General features: G+C 42.7%; 1 protein-coding gene across 1 annotated transcript in view; it reads left to right on the top strand.

The window, feature by feature from the left end:
- Positions 1–4881: 4881 nt before the first annotated feature.
- The window catches only part of EFHC2 (EF-hand domain containing 2), a 204845-nt gene continuing 187901 nt past the window's right edge, over positions 4882–21825 (top strand). The window contains exon 1 of the mRNA XM_045471272.1: positions 4882–5014. Within this exon, the coding sequence (XP_045327228.1) occupies positions 4961–5014 (54 nt within the window). The 5' untranslated portion in view covers positions 4882–4960. The remainder of the gene's footprint in view (positions 5015–21825) is intronic.

Here is a 21825-nt window from a genome sequence, read left to right as displayed (position 1 = left end):
TTAAACAGTTACATCAATACAAATAAAAGAATGGAAATGAATGAATTATGTCAACGTAAAATGTGAGAGAAAGAAAAACAAAAGAAAACACAGGAAGAAAACAATAAAGGTAAAAGCTGAAAAAGAATGGAGATTGGGAATAGAAAACAGTGGGTCAAAGTAATAAAACCCTGGTTCTTTGGAAAAAGTTAAAAGGAAAAAAGCATGGAAACTACTAGGCAAATTAATCAAAGGAAAAAGGGAAAGAAAAACAGCTACAAAAGAAGAAAGACAAAAAAAGAAATAGACAAGGGTGGGGCAAGAGAGTAGATGGGGAATACAAGTGAAAACAGAATGAGCCAGACTATTTGTCAAAAGAGTAACATAAGTGACATCAGCACTCTAAATGAGGCCGGGAGGAGAAGATGGAGAAATGAAACCTGAGTCATTTTGCAACAGTATGTTGAATAAATCCATGAAAGCTAAAGAAAAAACAAACAAGCAAACCCTGAAAACAATGTTGAACTCCAGTTAATAGCTTTGGTTTTTTTCACAGTGACATCAGTTGGATATTCTGACACCGCTTTGGGGGTCTTTTAGTATGAGCAAATAAATAAATATTTTGAGGGTAATTGGAATCAGGTTTCTGACTGTTTGAGATGAGCCTTACAGATGTGGAAAGGGGAAACTCCAGCATTGTATTGATGGGAAATGGATGTATCAGTATAAACTCATGGGTTTTAATATATCTATTTTTATCTATCTAATGACAGAGCACAATGAAATGCTTGAAAAATGGTGGGGACAATCAAAAAGACAGAGGAGTCCACTTAGAGAGACTCCCACTGACCAACTGTAGGACAGTTTTAGTATTAAAATAAATAATAATCGGGGCCACCTGGGTGGCTCAGTCCGTTAAGCTGGTTAAGCATTGGACTTCGGCTCGGGTCATGATCTCACGGTTGGTGAGTTTGAGCCCCATTTCGGGCTCTCTGCTGTCAGCTCAGAGCATGTTTCGGATCCTCTGTCCCCCCACTCTCTGCTCCTCCCCCACTTGCTCTCTCTCTCTCTCTCAAAACTAAGTAAACTTAAAAAAATAGTATATAATCGACAGAATATAATAAGAATCTGTAGACTATTCCGATATAAATGAATGAATAAATAAATAAATGGAGAGGAAGGAAAAGTTCTTCTTTGGAGTAGATCGCCAGCTACTATAACGCAGAAGGAATGATGGAGTTAAGAAGTCATCATCTGCCAGCATCATGGTAATAAATGATTTGGGCAAAATCCATAACTGATCCTAGTAGTTTAATGAAGAACTTGGTATTTACATAGTCTCCAAGTATCTCCTCACAAAATTCTTCTTAACTGGAAAGGAAGAATAGTAACTTTACAGTGGAGAAACTTGGCCACTGATGGTTAGAATACTCATTATGTACCTGTTCGTTTGATGACTGAGAAGAACACGGCATTTCTCTTTTGGTGTTCCTGTCAAAAAGCCATAAACAAAAAAACCATTCAAGCAGCCATAAACCTACTCATGAGGAAACGTTGGTCAAATCTAAATTGAGTAACATCCTACCAACTCTCTGGCCTATTCTCTTCAACGATATCAAGGTCAGGAAAGACAAAGAAATATGGAAGAAGTGTTCTATATTAAAGACAAGAAAGAGATGTGGCAACTAATGTGTGATGTTAGGCGAGATTCTGAACCAGATTTTTAAAAATTGGGTGTGGTTTTTTTTTTTTTTTTTTTTTTTTTTTGCTAAAAGGGACATTTTGGGGACAATCAACACAATATGAGAAAGTATTTTAGATTAGAAAATGGCATTTTATTAATACTAATGTTCTGATTTTGATTATTATACTTCAGTTATGTAAGAGAATGTCCTTGTTATTAGGAAATATATACCGAAGTATTCAAGAGTAAAGGGGCATGCTGTTTGCTATCTACTCTAAAATGGAAAAAAACTTAATATAGAGAGAATGATACAACAAATACAGTAAAATAGAAAACAATTGGGGGAGGGGCGCCTGGGTGGCTCAGTCGGTTAAGCGTCCGACTTCAGCTCAGGTCACGATCTCACGGTCCATGAGTTCGAGCCCCGTGTCGGGCTCTGGGCTGATGATGGTCCAGAGCCTGGAGCCTGCTTCCGATTCTGTGTCTCCCTCTCTCTCTGCCCCTCCCCCGTTCATGCTCTGTCTCTCTCTGTCCCAAAAATAAATAAACGTTGAAAAAAAAAAAGTAACAAAAAAGAAATAGTCAAAAATACTTATAAGAACATGTAGAATAATTTGGTTCTATAGGATTTTTTGAATTCACACAAAGTACAAACCATAATGGGAACGAATGATGTATTTGAGTAAAGTAAAATGACACATTCATGTGCAACAAAGAACACTGTAAATGGAATTAAAAACAAGCCACGAACTATGAGAAGACATTTGCTATGCCTAAGATTATATGTATCTTAAAAATTACAATGACCAAATAGGGAAATCAGCAAAGGACATAAATAGATGAGCCACTGAAGAAGGTAACAAGCATGTGAAAAGATGACCAACTGCATAGGAATTAGGGAGAAATAAAATAACAACAGTATACCAGTGAACGTGTACTCAGATATGTTTAAAATTATACAGTTGGCTAATAACCATTGTAGAAAGAATGAGGGGGAAAAGGAACTTTCTTAACTGGTTCAACAATTCTGGAGATTGTCAAGCAAGATCTAGTGAAGCTGAAGGTGTTATTAGCCTAGATAATCTCCAAAGGAACAGGAGAGGGTTGTTCATTGCAGCATTGTCGATAGCTGGTGAAAAATTGAAAGCAACTTGTTATTAACAGATGACATCAACAGATGACAACAGATGGATCAGTAATTTGTGGTATAATCATACAATGCATTTAAAATGAATAAAATATATCTACATGTGTTAACATGTAGAAATCTCAAAACCAAAATTTTATGTGGAAAAAGCAGCAGAAAGTTATGGTGTAAAATTTATAAACACAGAAAACAATAATGTACGTTGTAAAGGAAACAATGACGCATGTCGTGAAAAATAGTAGGGGAAAATCTCACTAAAGTGGAGTTGGGAGGCTGCAGGAGGTGGCTGGTACCACTCCATGTCAATTACAGGCAGAACTGTCAATTACAGACTCTAACAGAGGCCTCTTCAACGGAAAGAATGATCAATTATAGGCTCCATATATTGGAAAAGATGTACATTGTATCTCCTGTAAGAAATCAACTATCCCTGCAACTCAGTCAAGGAGAAACTCTAATCACCCTCAACCCTTCCTTCTCTGCAATGACCTTTTGTTCAAAAGAACCCCTCCCAATGTCCTCCTTCTTCCCCATAAAATAACATTCCAATTCTTCGTTTTTTTTGGACTTTCTTATGGTTGTGCCATAGCAAGAATGTCCCAAATTGCAATTCTCTGCCTTTCCTGAATAAGCTCATTCTTGGTGGTAAAATAACTTTTATTTTTAAGGTTAACATTGTCTATGAATAGAAAAGGACGGGACATAGAGTTCCTGCCCTGGAGTAAGTTGGCATTTGAAGAGAGTCAAGTATTATTACATCGCAGTACCACAGAAGCCACAATGAGACTGGGACCCTAATACAGACGGTGGGGGGGGGGGGGGAGTGGAAAAGGTGAAGGAGTATTTCCCAGAAATGGCAAAGCCTTCCATGCCTCTTTCCCCCACTGAACCAAGTCCTGAAAAATAAGAAGGGGTTACCCAGGCGAAAAAGAGGAAGGAAGGGTGTTTCTCACAGATAATGACATTTACAAAATCCACAGGGGAGAAACCGCAGAGCCTGGTTTGGAAACTGCCAGTGGCTTCTCAGAGCTAGAGTGGGGGGGGGGGGGCAAAGAAAGGGATGAGGGGTATTGCTAGGCACCCCCCGGACATAGGCTCTGATGGGGCTAAGGAGTTTCACTGCCTTCTGAAGGCTGTGGGAAGGCTAGAATACTGTGGCAGAAGAGTAACAGGTGCATCACCAGTTATGAAGAGGATGGCTCTAGAGGCAAGATCAGTTAGTTGGTGTTTTTGGTGGTGGTTGTTTTAAAGAAAACCAAGCAGGAAATAATGGGGCCTCAACTGAGCCAAAGGAGGTGGTGACTGAGAGATAACAACGTGTCCAACCAGTAGGACTCAGGGAGGGGCTGGCTGTACTTAAGGGGAGAGGATTCCAAGAGGCCCCTGGCCTGGGCAATCTTGGGTGCATGACGGAATGACAGGGGCTGCGTTTTGTGCCACCTACCCCTGTCTCTGGGGACCCTGATTAGACCGGGGAACGAGCACCTTACAGATATTTAAATCAAGTATACAAATGAGGGAAGGACAAGAGGGAAGGACTGAGAATGGTGGTTACCCCTGAATGGGTTTTCATGGGGTGGGGGTGGAGGGTGTGGTTTTGGATTCTTCTCGAGCGTTTTAACTGCAAAACAAAAGCTGATGTCAGTGTAACATTAAGTGGTGTTGCATTTCCGTGAGCACACGGATGTCCCATTGTTTTCTGCAGTCTTCTTGTGCTTGAACTAAATTGAATAAGCAAATGGCAACACAATGGGGTTAGAGTCGGAGGAGCGTGAGCTCTATTAAGGGCTTAAACGAGAAAGCAGCAGGCGGGGGGTGGGGGGGGTGGGCGGGGGGGGGGTTGGGCGGTGTGGGTCTCAGTCTTTGTGCGCACAGCACGTGTGAAGAGCAAAGCCTCGGGGACCTGCTCTCAGCTGGGTGGGTGAGGGTGGGCGGGGGAGGAGGAGCGCGCGCGAAGCTTCCAGCCCGGCCCCGCCCCGGCCCCGCCCCATTCCGCCCGGCCCCGCCCCTACCGCTCCCGCAGGGCTCCCGCCTGCTGCAGCTCCTCCTCCTTCCGTGACGCCGCCTCCCGTTTCTAGGTAACGAAGGGGGGTTTAAACAACGCTGCCGCTACCTGCAGGACCCCGTCTTCTCGGCCCCTTAACCCTCGGATGCCGAGAGCCATGGCCCTGCCGCTGCTGCCTGGCAACAGCTTCAACCGCAATGTGAGTAGTGAGGGCGCCCGAGGTCAGAGGTCCTGGCCAGAATCTGGGGCCCAGGTGTGGTCACCTCCCCGGACCCTACTCAGCCCTCCCGCTGCTGTTCGACCTGTGGATTGGGCACAACTGGCACCAAACTTTGTAGGCTGGTGAAACCCTTACTCTCTGCGTCCTCCTCCCCGTCTCTCCACTGGCATCTGGATGCTTTAACTACATTAGATACATAAGGAGAGTCTTTATTTGGCAGGACCCGCCAAGGTAGCCAGTGGTAGTGACGGTGATAACAATCATCGTTACGCATTTAAGGAGTGCCAGGTGCCCTTTAGTCACCCGACGCGCCATTTGATGCGTAGCTATTATCTTTATTCCCATTTTACAGTTGAAGAAACCGAGGCACAGAGCGATGAGTCACTCACTCACAGGCCGGAGCTACCCAGTTTCAGTGTGAAATTGGGTTTCTTCCAGGCAGCCTGGCTTCACAGCCTAGGTGCCTAGGCGCTGACTTTAATATACCCTGTGTGAAAGAAAACACAGTTACTGTTACTAAAGCGAAGAAACCTGGCGCTCTGAGGCTGCCGGGGACAAGTAGGAAACGGTTTATTCCACCGGCCTGTGAAATTTGATCCTAAACTTTATAGCGGGAAGCATCCAAGCTTGGAGGAGTTTTTCTCTTTGTTTAGAATTGGGAGGCGTTCATTTCAAAGCGAGATAAACCCATTTGACTTTATGGATTCGGAAGTGTCTGTTTCCAAGTTGTTGGCCCTTCAAGTCCCAGTTTTCTTTGGAGCTTCGGGCCACCGGATTCTGATCTCCACGGGTCAGTTGGCCGGACCAGCTTGCACTGGTTTGTGCATTTTTTTTTTTTTGGCTGAGGGGGTAGGGGCTGGCCTTCCAGCCTAGCATTGCCCTTTGCTGAGAGGAAGCCAGCCACACAGGTAAGACAGACCCCAGAGAGGCAGGGCATGAAAAAAAAAAAATTCTAGAAGTAAAGAAGCAGGCTGTGTCAGAGTAATTTTGATAAAAATTGTAAGTAATGGGATGATCACAAAACGAACCTCAACAAACAAAATATTACTAGTATTCCAAAAGCCTCTCCCTCACCGGGCGTTGCTGGATTTAGCAAATTCAAATATATGTCCCCAATACTGCATGGGACCTGCTTATACTAAAAGATTATTTTTGTTTGTGTCAAATTCAAATTTAACTGAACATCTTATATATGTGTATTTTTAAGTTAGAGAGAGCGCACGCACACACACACGAGCAGGTGCATGCATGAGCAGGAGGGGAGCAGAGAGAGCGCAAGAGAATCCCAAGCAGGCTCTACACTGTCAGCGCAGAGCCCGATGCAGGGCTCGAACTCCTGAACCGCGAGATCATAACCTGAGCCGAAATGGAGAGTCGGATGCTGAACCGACTGAGCCACCCAGGCGCCCCTGAACATCTTCTGTTGTACGTGGCAACCCGACGTATCCCCCTTTCTGGTCATTCCCCCTTTCCTACTGTCCAGAGTTAACCATCCTGGCTGCCCGTGACTATAGTTAAGTTTTGTTTGCTTTTCATAAATGTCTGGTGTCCTTTTGTGACTTGAGTTTTTTGAAGCTCAGTATTGTTTGTGAGATTTGTTTATGCGGCTGTCTGTGGAGGTCGTTTGCACATTTTCATTGCTCTTTAGTATTCCATTGTGTGAGTATGACATTTATATACTCCCTTTAGTCTTGAGAAGAGATTTGGTATGTTTGGGGTTATTAAGAAGAGGTTGTTCACGTCTGTTGGTACCATCGCTAGATCATATGGTTTTTATACGTCTGCCGTTTTAAATATCCACTGGCGTTTTATGTTCCTGTCTCTCCACATTCTAACACTCGATATTGTTGGTCTTTCACGTTTTACTTGTTTTGATCGGCGAGTGTAGTGAAACTGTAGTATCCGTCTGCACCCAACCTGATTCCTAAGGAACTTGAGCATGAATTTACACATTTATCTGTCATTTCTCTTTTGTGTAGTGTCTGTGTATGTCTTGTCTAATTTTCTACTAGGTTGCCTCTCCCCTCCCTCCTCCCCCCTTTTTTTTTTACTCCTATAGGTTTTGGGTAGGACTCTTTTCAGACATCTGTGTTGCAAACCTCTTCTTGTCTGTGGTTGGCGTTTTCAGTTACTTAGTGGTGTGTTCGATGAGTAATTTTTCCTTTAGATTAGTGGTTTTGTTTCCTCTTGAAGAAATTGCTCCTTATGCCAAGTTCATGGTATTTTTCTGTGTTATCTGTTGGAAATTTTGTTTTTACCTTTCACATTTATTTAGTTTTGTGTTTGTCCATTTATTTTTGAGAGAGACACAAACAGCGCGAGCAGAGGAGGGTCGGGGAGAGAGAGAATCCCAAGGAGGCTCCGCACTGTCAGTGCAGAGCCCGACACGGGGCTCGAACTCTCAAAACCGGGAGATCGTGACCTGAGCTGAAACTGAGAGTTGGACACTTAATCGACTGAGCCACCCAGGTGCCCCTTACCTTTGACATTTAGATTTCTTTTTTTTTTTTTCAACGTTTATTTATTTTTGGGGGGACAGAGAGAGACAGAGCATGAACGGGGGAGGGGCAGAGAGAGAGGGAGACACAGAATCGGAAACAGGCTCCAGGCTCCGAGCCATCAGCCCAGAGCCCGACGCGGGGCTCGAACTCACGGACCGCGAGATCGTGACCTGGCTGAAGTCGGACGCTTAACCGACTGCGCCACCCAGGCGCCCCGACATTTAGATTTCTAATCTAACTAGTAAAAATGTGTCCGTGTGTGTGTGTGAGAGAGAGAGAGAAAAGAAGTAGGGGGTCAGGTTGTATTTTTTCCCATATGGATATTCAGTTGACCCAGAACCATTTGTTAAAGGATACAATTCAATTGAGTTAAGTTGTAAGATCTTACTGGCTTTATTCAGCGATTCATGAATGGACAGCATCCAGTTGAGCAGACAGAAAAGAGCTCCGAAGAGCTGTCCCGGCAAAACCAAGACGTTTCATAGGCAGAAGGGGAACGTTATACTAGGCAAAAATTGAATTGGTTACCATTAAGTTATTTTCTTTTTATGGGGTGGCAGATTACCTAACTAGTGCGGATCGGGAGATTCATGATTGGCTGGTTTAAGATTCTCTTTCTGGGATAGCCCAAACTGTAAGTTAAGTTTCAGTTCGTGACCTGGGGCTTAGCATCATCGGCTCCATTTAGGGCCTCCTGTCTTGTCTTTTTAACACAGTTTCTCTACTTCTTTGTCATAGGGATCCAAATACACGTGGATCCGCTTCTAGATGCGTGAGTGTATTTGAAAAAAAGTATTTACTTGATGCCTCAGACCCGTAGGAGCGTGTGCGTGCGTGCGGGCGCGCGCGGGTGCGCGTGCGTTTTAGGGAATGACCGTATACTTACTAGGTACCTCGGGCTGTCATTTAACAAATCACTATTTGTATATTGGGCGTCCTTGTCTGTGTCCAAATCAGATGGCTGCATTTAAAAAAAAAAAATTGTTACAGTAACCTCGGTACGGATTGTGTTGTCAAAAAGTGGTTATTTTAAAAAGTTGTACTTAGTTAAAAGATCAGACATTGTGTGGTGCCTAGAATGGTCAAAAAGTCAGTAGAGCCAAATCCTCCCCCCCCCCCCCCCCCCCGTTTTTAATCAGTCCCCACCTCTTGCCTATTACAGAGTCTTGCGTGCTGAATTCAATTGTCAAGAGAAAAACCTTGGCCTCCTGGAGATAGCATAATTACTGGTTGTTTGGGTTTAAAATTCTAACACAAGCTAACTTTTCCTGCTTTTCTTAGAAATTAAAAAAGGAATTTGTTTCTCCCCTTAATTAGCTGCTGGTAGTCAGTCGTGAGCAATTGATACGAGAAGTATTTCTAAAATATATGCATTTGTACACATTGATGACATTGAAATTGTTCGGATGTGAACTAATTGAAAACCTTAGGGAAAGGTCGCAGCTAAATTCCAGACCCACGGTATATTTTTCCAACAATTTACAGGCTGGGTTTATTCTGAGCTAAGAGAATTCCCGGTATATTGTTCAAAATAATAGGGTCTTAAAAAGGACATTTCCAGCCAGAGCTGAAAATCTTTTCCACGGAATTTTGGACAGATGTTTGTATAGCTGATCCTGAATGCCCCTAATGAATAATGAGTACACTTTGTGTTTTTTGTATGAAGCTATCTTGCTAGCATCTTGGGAGGGTTTGTTGTAAATAGTCCATTTCTAATTGATGGTGAAGCAACTGTTTCCTTAAGAAGAAAAACAAAATTATTGGAATTCACAGCAGTAGAATGAAACAAATTCAGAATCTCCCTGCCTCTCTTACAAAAGGGTGTGGGCAATATCTTGAAATTTATTTTTACCTAGACTAATATACGCCTATTTACTAATCTATAAGGAAATCACCTTGGGGAAATTTACTAGCCACGTAAAAAAACAGCTGAAGGGCACACTAGGCATAATACCTAGTATACATATTGACTTCATCATGTGATGTTAGATAAATCCATTTAAATTTAGCTCAATGACAAAGATAATAGTAAAACAATCACTTTATTCACAAGGTGGAGGGTTTTCCCGATCCAAAGTTCTGCTTACAGATTTCCTGGTTATGGTCTTCGTGGTCAATTCGATTGCCTTAAAATAAACTACATCAGGTGCAAACCCCTCAACCTGACGCCAAGCCCATTGGAGTTTGCCAGTCACGTTATAAGACCAATTTAATGAATCGTGACCAGCATTAAAAAAAACAAAACAAAACAAAACAAAACAAAATGGACTAGAAAAGAATAAAAAATCATGAGTAGTGCATGATGCATGGGAACAGTTCAGTACTGTTTCATGAACTTTTGCTTCTGTAACACGTGTGCGTGTGAACTGGGTTGCACTAAAACCTGTTTGTTATCGTGGTTAAAGAGTGGGAAATACTCTCTCATTAGAGCGGTCTCCACAGTTCTTGCCTCTATTTTATTTTAATTTTTCAAATGTTTATTTTTGAGAGAGCACAAGCAGGGGGAGGGGTAGTGAGGGGGGACAGAAGATCCAAAGTGAGCTCTGTGCTGACAGCAGGGAGCCTGATGTGGGGCTTAAACTAATGAACGGTGGGATCATGACCTGAGCGGAAGCCGGGCACTCAACCAGCGGAGCCACTCAGGTGCCTCTTTTGTCTCTGTTTTTTGTTTTTTTTATTTTTTAATTTTTTTTATTTTAATGTTTGTTTATTTTTGAGACAGAGTGTGAGTGGGGGAGGGACAGAAAGAGAGGGAGACAGAATCCGAAGCAGGCTCCAAGCTCCGAGCCGTCAGCACAGAGCCTGACGTGGGGCTTGAACTCCTGAACCATGAGATCATGACCTGAGCTGAAACTGGACACTTAACTGACTGAACCACCCAGGCGCCCCTCTTGTCTCTATTTTAAATTCAGATGTTCAGTTTCCTTCCAGGCCAGATCTAGTGTCTTACCCTTTAGGAAGCCTCAACAGATCCTAGTTAGATTTTTTTTAATTGCTGTAAAATTCATATAAAATTAACCACTGACAATTTTAAAGTGTACCTACCATTCAGTGGCATTTGATGCCTTCACCAAATGTTTTGCGACGATCACCTTTATCTAGTTCAAAGACATTGTGATCATCCCAGATTTGAATCTTTTTACCTTTTCAGCCCTGGGGGGACTCCTGTGTACAAGTGATTTGTACAGCCCATGGTATGATAGCATGATCCATGAATTGTTGATGAAATGATCCAGTAATAATGGTCTCTTCTCTGTAAAGGCTAGTCAGTTTCTGTGGATTTGTTGATTTCAGCCCACTTACCTGCTCTGTGTGGTTTTCCCTTTCCTGCAAAGGATGCCAACTGTAATGGAAGGTGGGGAGCATCGTAGAGGAAACTTTAGGGGCTTTTTCTTTACTGTAAAATTTCCTACTTGATTCTTTCCCTGTTTCCCTTATCCAAGTAGACCTAAAAATTCTCTTATAGTTTCTACTGTAGAGGGCCCTAGTAAGGTATGATATGTGGTACATGGGATGAGCAAAAGTCGTTTTCCTTCCTATTTAAAACTAAAAATGACCAGTTTTTCTTGAAAAGCAAATACGCGATCAAGCTTAGCTTATTTACGTTTCCTTCCTTTTTATACATTAAAAAATTTCATAAGGCAGCATAATACATTTCTGTTCAATAACGGTTTTAATCTGAGATGGGGTTTACTTTTTTAAAAAGTAGGCTCAGTTGATTTACTTTAAATAAAGGTTGTAAATTCATTTTAATTAATGCTGTTTACACCATGAAAACACATTGACAGTGTTAAATAAGTTACTGAAACCATATGGCAAAGTGATAGGAATAAAAACCTAGCCTAAGACTTATTTATTTAAAGTTTATTTTGAGAGAGAGAGAGAGGGAGAGCTTGAGTAAAGGCGGGGCAGAGAGAGAGACAGGATCCCAAGCAGGCTCTGTACTGTCAACGCAAAGCCCAACGTGGGGCTCGAACCTTCCAACCTGGAGGTCATGACCTGAGCTGAAATCAAGAGTTCGATGCGCAGCCGACTGGGCCACCCAGGTGTCCTGAGTTTTGAGAGTTCTTTAAACATTCTGGATACAAGTCCATTGTTGGATATGTGCTTAGCAAATATTGTCTCCCAGTCTGTGGCTCGAATTTTCATTCTCTTAAAACAAGGCTAGAAAATATGCATACATTTTTAAAGATAAAATACAACATGAATCCAAACTGGTATTTCCAATGCAAATGAAGGATTATAAGGTTTTTATTTAACTTCTTTGATTCTGTATTTATCTTTTACTTATATTGAGAATCTTGATTCATAAGGATGTTAGCATAATTATTTTCTTACTTTATCCTACCATAAGGATATACATCCATGTAATAGTTTCTGATCAATAATAACATTATTAACAATTTGAGTTTTGAAATGGTTTCAGATATCTTTGTAGTTCTTTTGTTTTATATATCGCATTAGGAATGTATGGTCAAGTTGTTATTATTTTTTTTTAACATTTATTTTTGAGAGACAGAGTGCGAGTAGGGGAGGAGCAGAGAGAGAAGGAGACACAATATCTGAGGCAGGCTCCAGGCTCTGAGCCATCAGTATAGAGCCCCACGTGGGGCTCAAGCCCGTGAACCTTGAGATTATGACCTGAGCCAAAGTCGGATGCTTAACTAACCGACTGAGCCACCCAGGTGCCCCAAATTATTGTTTTTAAAAAAAAAAATTTTAATGTTTGTTTATTTTTGAGACCGAGAGAGACACAGAGTGTGAGCGGGGAAGGGGCAGAGAGAGAGGGAGACGCGGAATCTGAAGCAGGCTCCAGGCTCTGAGTTGTCCTCACAGAGCTCGATGTGGGGCTCGAACTCACGAACCACAAGATCATGCCCTGAGCCGAAGTCTGACGCTTAACCGACCGAGCCGCCGAGGTGCCCCAGTGCGTTTTAATTTCACTGAAATGATTCCTGATAATTATGGTTAGGTCACCAGCTCAGTACCCAGTTAGGTTTGTTTGTTCTGTTTTGCTGTTGCTTTTTAACTTTAAGAACTTTGTTTTATTATGGTGTAAAACTAAAACGTTTATAGGGTTTCAAAGTCAAATTTACGAAGTGAGGTGCATTTAGACAAGTACAGCTTTTATCCCTGTTCCTTTAATCTTGCTATCTCCCCCCTTCTCTCTATAAGTGACTTAACCCAAAACTTCCATTTTTTATTTTTTTTTGTTTTAAAACAGCAAATTATAATGGTGTATACCCCATTCACAGCTGCGTAGTCCTCTGTTGTGTGCACATACCAGAGTTTACGCAACGCATCCCCTTTTGATGTGTAGTTGCATTTTTTTCCCCAGTCTTTTGCTATCATGAGGATTGCTGCAATAAATAGCCAAAGTTGTGCTTCAAAAGAAACGACTGAAAAAGTAAAAAGGCTGCCTACAATATGGGAGAAAATACCTGCAAAGTATATATGTGATGAGGGACTTATATCCCGTATATCTAAAAATGAGCACAGGATCTGAATAGACCTTGCTTCAGAAAACCTTTCCAAATAGCCAGTGAACCCATGGAAAGATGCTCAATATCAGTAGTCATTAGGAAAATGCAAATCAGAACCCCGGTGAGCTATTATTACTCTATACTGCCTGCGATGGGTATAACAAAAAAAGACAGTAACATCTGGTGACAGAGATGTGGAAATACTGGGATCCTCGCGTATTGCTGGTAGGAATATAAAATCGTGTTGCTGCCGTGGCAAAGTCTGCGGTTTGACAAAAGTTGAAACGGATAGTTACTGGGGTGCCTGGGTGGCTCTATCAGTTAAGCATCCGACTTCGGGTTAGGTCATGATCTCGCTGCTCATGGGTTTGAGCCCCACATCAGGCTCTGTGCTGACAGCTCAGAGCCTGGAGCCTGCTTCGGATTCTGTCTCCGTCTCTCTCTGCCCCTCCCCTGCTCATGCTCTGTCATGCGTTTTCTCTCTCTCTCTCTCTCTCTCTCTGAAATATAAATAAAACATAAAAAGTAGACCTAGAGTTACTATATGATGTAGCACGCCCAGGTGTATACCCACGAGAACAGAAAACCTGTATCTACAAAAAAAAGAAAAAAGGGAACGTGAACGTTTATAACAACATTATTCGTAATAGTCAAAATGTAGAAATAAGTCAGATGTCTGTCAGCTGATGAACGGATAAATAAAATGTGGCCTATCCATCCAATGGAATATTATTCGGCTACAAAACTAACGATACATGGGGCTCCTGGGGGGCTCAGTAAGTTAAGCATCCGACTCTTCATTTTGGCTCAGGTTCTTGATCTCCCGGTTCATGAGATCCAGCTTCGTGTTAGGCTCTGTGCTGACAGCGTGGAGCCTGCTTGGGATTCTCTTTTTCCCCTCTCCGTCTGCCCCTCCCTCTCTCGCGCTCTCTCAAAATAAATATTTAAACAATCTACTGACACATGCTACGACATGAATGAACCTCACAAACACACTGCACACCGCATGCAAAGGACTGTGTGTTGTATGATCCCATTTATGTGACAGGTGCAAAATATGCAAATCTATAGAGGCAGAAAGTAGATGAGTGGTTGCCTAGGCCAGTGGGCGGGGCGGGGGGGAGGGGATAAACTGGGAGTGAGGGCTTATGGGAATGAGGTTTCTTTCGGGGAGGATGAAAGTGTTTCTAACTTTGCACAACTTTGTAATTGCAGTTAAACTCCATTGAGTTGTGTATTTTACGTGGGTGAGCTTTATGGTATATAAACTATAATTCAATAAAATGGTTAGAAAATAAATAGCCAAAGAAAGGAATCGGTGGCAAGGAATCGCTGGACAGACCGACGGGAGATATCCAGCGCTATTCCTAAGTGTTCATTTGAGGCTCGGGAATCAGAGTCACTCTGCCTCTTCGGGAATCAAACACGTAACCTTGGTCGCTTTTGTATTCTGTTCTGGACTTTATAGCTGTGTCACTTGGGAGAGATCCTTTGGGCTCTCTCCTTGACAGAATACCTGACTCACAGTGGCTTAAGCCAAATCGATTTTTCTCATTGGAAGAACTCTAGGGGTGTGGTGGTTTCAGGTTTGGGCAGTGGCTGATGAATGTCATGAAGGGCTCAGACTCTTTTCATCTCTCCGTTCTGTCGTCATTAGAAGGTTGGCTTTGCTTTCCCGGCTCTGTGGCCTCATGGTTGCCAGGTGGTTGCTTCAGCTCCAGCCATCACAACTTCTCATAACCATGTTCAAGACCAGTAGGAAGGAGGGGGAGGCAAAAAGACTCTTATATCAGAAAACAAAGTGTTGCTCACCCCCCATCCCCAGTAGATTTCCCCCTTACATCTTGAGTCACACAGTCTCCTTTGCCAAAGGGGTCTTGGGAACTTGATTTTTCACCATCTATTTTTGGACCTGGGAAAGACAAAAAGCAGTAAATAATGGCTTTGGGGAGCTCACACTTTGCCACACCAGCCACAGACTCGATACCTGTGAGTCTAGATGCCTCCTCGGCCTTAGCATCCCTTTCTTTAAAATATTTTTGTGTTTGTTTTTTTTTTTAAGTTTATTTATTCTGAGAGAGAGGTAGTTGGGAAGGCACAGAGAGAGAGAGGGTGAGAGAGAGAATTCCAAGCAGGCTCTGTGCTGTCAGTGCGGAGCCCTGTGTGGACTCGAGCTCATGAACCATGAGATCGTGACCTGAATTGAAATCAAGGGTTGGACGCTTAAGCGACTGAGCCACCCAGGGGCCCCTTTGTTTGTGAGTTTTCATATACAGGTAACACACGAGTATACCGTTACGGTAAAAAATTCAAACAATACTGTTTTTTTCTCACCAGTCTTCCTCTCCATAGTGGAAAGCAAGCCTAATACTCCAGTTAAACCAGCATACTCCCGGTCTGTCCTTTGGCTATATTTTGGACTTAATTATTAAACCACTCCATTATTTTTTTAATGTTTATTAATTTTTGAGTGGAGGATGGGCAGAGGGAGAGGGAGACACAGAATCCAAAGCAGGCTTCAGGCTCCGAGCCATCAGCACAGAGCCCGACGCGGGGCTCGAACTCACGGACCGCGAGATCATGACCTGAGCCGAAGTCGGCCGCTTGACCGACTGAGCCACCCAGGTGCCCCCCGAACCACTCAATTATGGGTTTACTTGCCTCCATCCTGTCACTCCCTTTCCTCTTCCCATCCGGATCGTAGCCTTCCCCCGCGGGTTGGCTCTACTCCCCGCTTCTCATTAAAGCCTTCCCTGACCATTTCAGTAGGAGCCCTCTCTCCATCTGCACATCCCTCAACGCACCTATGGTGTCCACACCACCCATTCACTGGCTTGTCGCCTGTGCCGTGTTTTGCGTTCTTTGTGTGTGATCGTGACATTCCTCAGCTGACCGAAGAGACTGTGCTCGATTGCTCTTCGGGTCGCCTTTCCTTACCCTTAGAAGGTGCGTGTTGATTGCCTCTGTCCACCTGTAGCAGCCATGCCTAAAAGCCCGAAGGCATCGTCGCAGTTTGGGAGAATCCTCTCCGGAATTAGCTTCTTGCTTGTGTCTTCCGCTGCGGACCAGAGCATTTCTTATTTTAGCAACAGTAAATATAAGCGGGGAAGAAAGTCCTTGGCTTTTGTGGCTTAAATGGGCTTCCACAAAGCGGCCGGGAGAGCATGAAAATGTCAGGTACAAGTTGTGACTCAAAGCCTCTCCTGTGGCCCGTTGTGCCATGCAGAGGGACACTTCTCTCTTCCTCGTTGGCCTGCAGTTTGGCTTTTTCTGGAAGCCGCACATTTTCCCTGAGCATTCATTCATTTAGGCAGGGCCCCTTGAGAGGCCAGTCACCCGACGACAGGATTCTAGATCCACACGAGTGCAAATGTAAAGGGATTTCTTGGGCCACTTCCTGAGAAGTTTATCCTGTGACTATAGCCGTAGAGAGGGCAGAGCCCGCTCTGGAGGGGAGGGCGTCCCCGAAGCATAAGGAAGTGGGAGGTGGGCATTTTCACTCCCTCCCTCATTAACCAGGCCCTCAGATACCTGAATTCGACCTGGAAATGCTCTACTGTGACAAAGTGACCGGTGTGGCCAGCTGAAGGCCAAACTAACCCTGTGCTTCATCCCCAAGGAGGGGATGGTCACCGTTCCGAGAGTTTTGGGGGAGAACAGGTCAGTTCACATGGCTTACAGTTAAGTTAGATTACCTGTTGTTCATCACACGAGTTTGGCAGTTGAAACGGAAATGGTGGTTTTATCATTTATGGGACTATTTCCATCTCATTTTGGGGAGACTTAAATCCTTTATTGCTCGTCTGTGTTCATGTTCATACTTCGTGCGTGATACAAAAGGCACCTGTGTGGGATGTTTCCTAGTCACCAAGGGAAGTGGACCCTCTCCTTGGTTTTATTGTTAATTGAAATTTTTGCTGAGGAAATTCTAGATTCGCGTGTAGTTCTAAGAAATAATAGTTCACGTGTAGTTCTAAGAGGGATCCCGCGTACCCTTTACTCAGTTTCCCATTGGTAACATTTTGCAAAAAACTATAGTATGATAGCACAACCAGATATTAACATTCCAATAACCCACGGATCTTAAGATTTCCCCAGCTTCGGGCGCCTGGGTGGCTCAGTGGGTTAAGCGTCCGGACTCTTGATTTTGGCTCAGGTCATGATCTGACAGTCCGTGAGTTCAAGGACCGTGTTGGGCTCTGTGCTAACAGTGCGAAGCCTGCTTGGGATTCTTTCTCTCCGCTCCCTCCCCCCCCAAAATAAATAAATAAACATTAGAAGGTAAAAGATTTCCCCAGCTTTACTTATATTCATTTGCGTCTGTGCATTTAGTCTATACGTTTCATCACATGGTAGGTTGCTGTGGTCACCCAGACAGGGAAGATACAGACCAGTTCCATCATCACAGGGATCCGTCCTGTTGCCCTTTGATAACCCCACCCACCCCCACCCACATCCTTCCCATCAACTGCCAACTCCCTTCCCCCACCCCCCATGCTGAGATCTCTGACTCTTGGCAACCACTAATCTGTTCTCCGTTTCTTTCTTTAAAAAAAAATTTTGTTTAATGTTTGTTGCTGAGACAATGTGAGAGACCGAGTGCAAGCGGGGGAGGGGCAGAGAGAGAGGGAGACACAGAATCTGAAGCAGGTTCCAGGCTCTGAGCTGTCAGCACAGAGCCCGACGCGGGGCTCGAACTCACAAACCGTGAGATCATGACCTGAGTCGAAGTTGGACGCCTAACCGACTGAGCCACCCGGGCGCCCCCACGTGTGCTCATTTTCTGAGAGAAACGTCCAAGAGTGCAATTGCTGGGTCATATGGTAATTACATGTTTAGTTTTATAAAAAAACAAAAGCAAACTTACCAAGCTAATTTTGAGAGTGTGTGTACCATTTCACATTCCCAAGAGCAGCACGTGAGTGATGTAGTTTGTCTACATCCTCGTCAGCATTTAGTGTTGTCACTATTTTTTATTTTAGCTGATAGGCAGTGTAGGGATATCGGACTGCGGGCTTAAATTGGCATTTCTCTGATGGCTTATGTATGAGTTGAATATCTTTTCATGTGCTTATTTGCCATCTGTGTATCCACCTTGGTGAAATGTCTGTTTATATCTTTTGCCTGTTTCTAATTGGATTGTGTTTTCACTGTTGAGCTTTGAGAATTCTTTATATATTCTAGATACTAGCCCTTCATCTAAGATGTGGTTTGCACATATTTTCTCTCAGTCTGTAGCTTGTCTTTTCATCCCGTTAACTGTCTCTTTGCATAGCAAAAAAGTTTCTAATTTTGATGAGGTCCAATTTATCAATTTTTCTTTTTATGGATCATGCTTTTGACGTTAAGTCTCAGAACTCTCTGCCCAGCTCTGGATTCTGAAGATTTTCTCCTATGTTTTTTCCTAAAATTTTCATAGTTTTACATGTTCTGTTCAAGGCTGTGATCCATTTCGAGTGGATTTTTGTATACGGTGTGATGTTTAGGTCATGATCCGTTTCATTTTGTCCATGGTTATCTAATTACTCCACCATTTGTTGAAAAGGTTATCCTTCCTCTATTGAATTGTGCTTTGCACCTTTGTAAAAACTCGTTTGAGCATTTTGGAGTGTTCTCTATTCTGTTCTGTTGGTCTATGTGTCCATCCTTCTGCCAATCCTACCGTTTTGATCACTATGGTAATACAGTAAACCTTAATATCAAGTATAGTGATTCCTTCCGCTTTTCTTTCGTAAGTATCTTCTGTGTCTAGAGCCCGTACCTTCCGTAGGAATTTGAGAATAAACTTGTCTGCGTCTACAAATGACTTTGCTGGGATTTTGATAGGAATTGCAGTAAACTTCTAGATCATTTTGGGGAGAATTGGCATCTTTACTACGTAGAGTCTCCCAATCCATGAGCATGCTACGTCTCTCCATTTCTGTAGGTTGTCTTTGATTTTTTTCACCAGCATTTTGTACTTTTCAACCCACAGATCCTGGATGTGCTTCATATTTCATTTTTCTCTGGAGAGAATGTAAATGACATCGTGTCTTAAATTTCAGTTTCATGGGGTGCCTGGGTGGTTCAGTTGGTTAATTTGACCAACTCTTGATTAGGACTCAGGTCATGATCTCACAGTTCATGAGTTCAAGCCTGGCATCGGGCTCTGTGCTGACAGTGTGGAGCCTGCTTGGGATTCTCTCTCTGTTCCTCCTGTGCACACTCTCTCTCTCTCAAAATAAATAAATAAACTTAAAAAAATAAATTGGTTTCATATGTCCAGCATTAGTATATAGAAGTGTGATTGACTTTTGTGTGTTGATTTGCATCCTGTGACCCTGCTGAATTCAATTATTAGTTGGAGGAATTTTTCTTTTTTTGTAAATTCCGTGAATTGTTTTTTACATAAACAATCTTGTCACCTACAAATAGGGACAATTCCTTTTCTTCCTTTCCCATCTAGTATCCCTTCATTATTACTTTTTTTTTTGCCTTTCATGGTGGGTAGAACTTCTAATAATGTGTTGAATCAGAGTATGAGAGCAGACATTCTTGCTTTTTGTTCTTTAAAAAAATTTTTAATTTAAAATTTGACTTTATTATTTTTTTATATAATTTATTGTCAAGTTAGCTAACATACAGTGTAGACAGCGTGCTCTTGGCTTCGGGAGTAGATTCCCATGATCTGTGACTTACATATATAACACCCAGTGCTCATCCCAACAAGTGCCTTCCTCAATACCCATCACCATTTTCCTTTGTTCTTGATCTTGGGAGAACATTTAGTCTTTCACTATGAAGTATGATGTTAGCTATAGGTTTTTTTGTGGATGCCCTTTATCAAATCATTCCCCTGTATTCTTAACTTTCGGGGGGTCTTTATCATGAATGGGTGTTGGATTTTATCGAATGTGTTTAACCTGTATTAATTGATACTAACATTTGAGTTTTCTATTTGTTGATATGGTAGATTACATTGATTTTTTTTTTTTTTTCAAATGTTAACCAGCCTTGCATAACAAATATCCCATGGTCATAGTGTATAATTCCTTTTATGCAGTGCCAGACTCTGTTTGCTTTTTTTTTTTTTTTTTTTCTTTGTGGCAGATTTTTTCATTTATGTTCATGAGAGATTTTGGTCTGTAGTTTTCTTTTTTTTTTTTTTTTGAACTGTTTCTCCAGTTTGGGTATCAAGATAATACTGACTTCATAAAATGAATTGGGGAGACTTCCCTCCTCTTTATTTTCAGGAAGACAGTGTACAAAATTGGTGCTAATTTTTGTTTAAATATTCTCCAGTAAAGCCAGCGGGGCATAGGGGTTGCTTTTTGGCTTTAGTTATTTATTATTGTGTTTTGGCTATTAGTTATAAACTCAGGCTCTTTATTAATTTATTTTTAAATTTTATTTGCATGTTTTAATTTTTTTTTTTTTTTGATGTTTTTATTTATTTTTGAGACAGAAAGCAGGAGCTGGGGAGGGGCATAGGGACAGGCAGACAGGAAGTGAAGTGGGCTGGTGTTGATACCACAGAGCCCAGTGTGGGGCTCGAACTCACAAGCCCTGAGATCATGACCTGAGCTGAAGTCGGACACTCAGCTGACTGAGCCACCCAGGTGCCCTGTAAATTAAGGCTCTTTAGAGGTTACTATTCAGATGATTTCATCTTGACTGTATTTGATAGTTTATGGTTTTGAGAAATTGGTTCCATTTATTTTATTAAAAAAATTTTTTTTAATGTTTATTTGTGAGAGAGAGAGAGAGAGAGAGACAGAGTGTGAGTGGGGGAGGGCAGAGAGAGACAGAGACACAGAATCCGAAGCAGGATCCGGGCTCCGAGCTGTCAGCACAGAGCCCGTCGCAGGGCTCGAACTCACGGACTGTGAGATCATGACCTGAGCCGAAGTCAGACGCTCAACCGACTGAGCCACCCAGGTACCCCTATTTTATTTTTTTTATTTTAGAGAGAGCACAAGCTGGGGAAAGGGGCAGAGAGAGAGAGAGAGAGAATGAATCCTAAGCAGGCTCTTTGCTCACCACGGAGCCCGACGCGGGGCTCCATCCCACAATCCTGGGATCGTGACCTGAGCTGAAATCAAGAGTCGGACACTCAACTGACCGAGCCACCCAGGTGCCCTGGTTCCGTTTTTTCAAGTTGTTGAATTTATGTGCGTAAAGTTGGTCGGAGTGTTCCCTCATTATCTTTTTAATGGCCATGGCATCTGTGAAGATAACCCCTATTTCATTTTTATATTGGTGATTTGTATCTTAACTCTTTTTAAAAATGTTTCAGTCTTGCTAGAGATTAGTTTTACTAATATGTATTTTTTTATTATTTTGTTTTAAAAATTTTTTTATTTATTTTTGAGAGAGAGCGAGTGCACGTGCACACGCATGGGAGGGACAGAGAGAGAGAGGGAGACGCAGAATCTGAAGACAGGCTCCAGACTCTGAGCTGTCAGCACAGAGCCCGACACGGGGCCCGAACCCACGAACCGTGAGATCATGACCCGAGCCAGAGTCAGATGCTTCACCGACTGAGCCACCCAGGCACCCCACTAATAAGTATTTTTTGAAGAACAAATTTTGTATTTGATGGGTGTTTCTCTATTTTCCTATTTTTATCAGTTTCACGTAGGGTATTGATTTGACACCTTTCTTCATTTCTTTTTCTTTCTTCATCTTTTTTTTTAACGCTTATTTATTTTTGAGAGACAGAGAGCATGAACAGGGGAGGGGCAGAGAGAGAGGGAGACACGGAATCCCAAGCAGGCTCCAGGCTCCGAGCCATCAGCGCAGAGCTTGACGCAGGGCTCGAACCCAC

This window comes from Leopardus geoffroyi, chromosome X, assembly GCF_018350155.1.
Source record: "Leopardus geoffroyi isolate Oge1 chromosome X, O.geoffroyi_Oge1_pat1.0, whole genome shotgun sequence".
Lineage (NCBI taxonomy): Eukaryota > Metazoa > Chordata > Mammalia > Carnivora > Felidae > Leopardus > Leopardus geoffroyi.
This window is presented reverse-complemented; position numbering and strand designations above follow the sequence as displayed.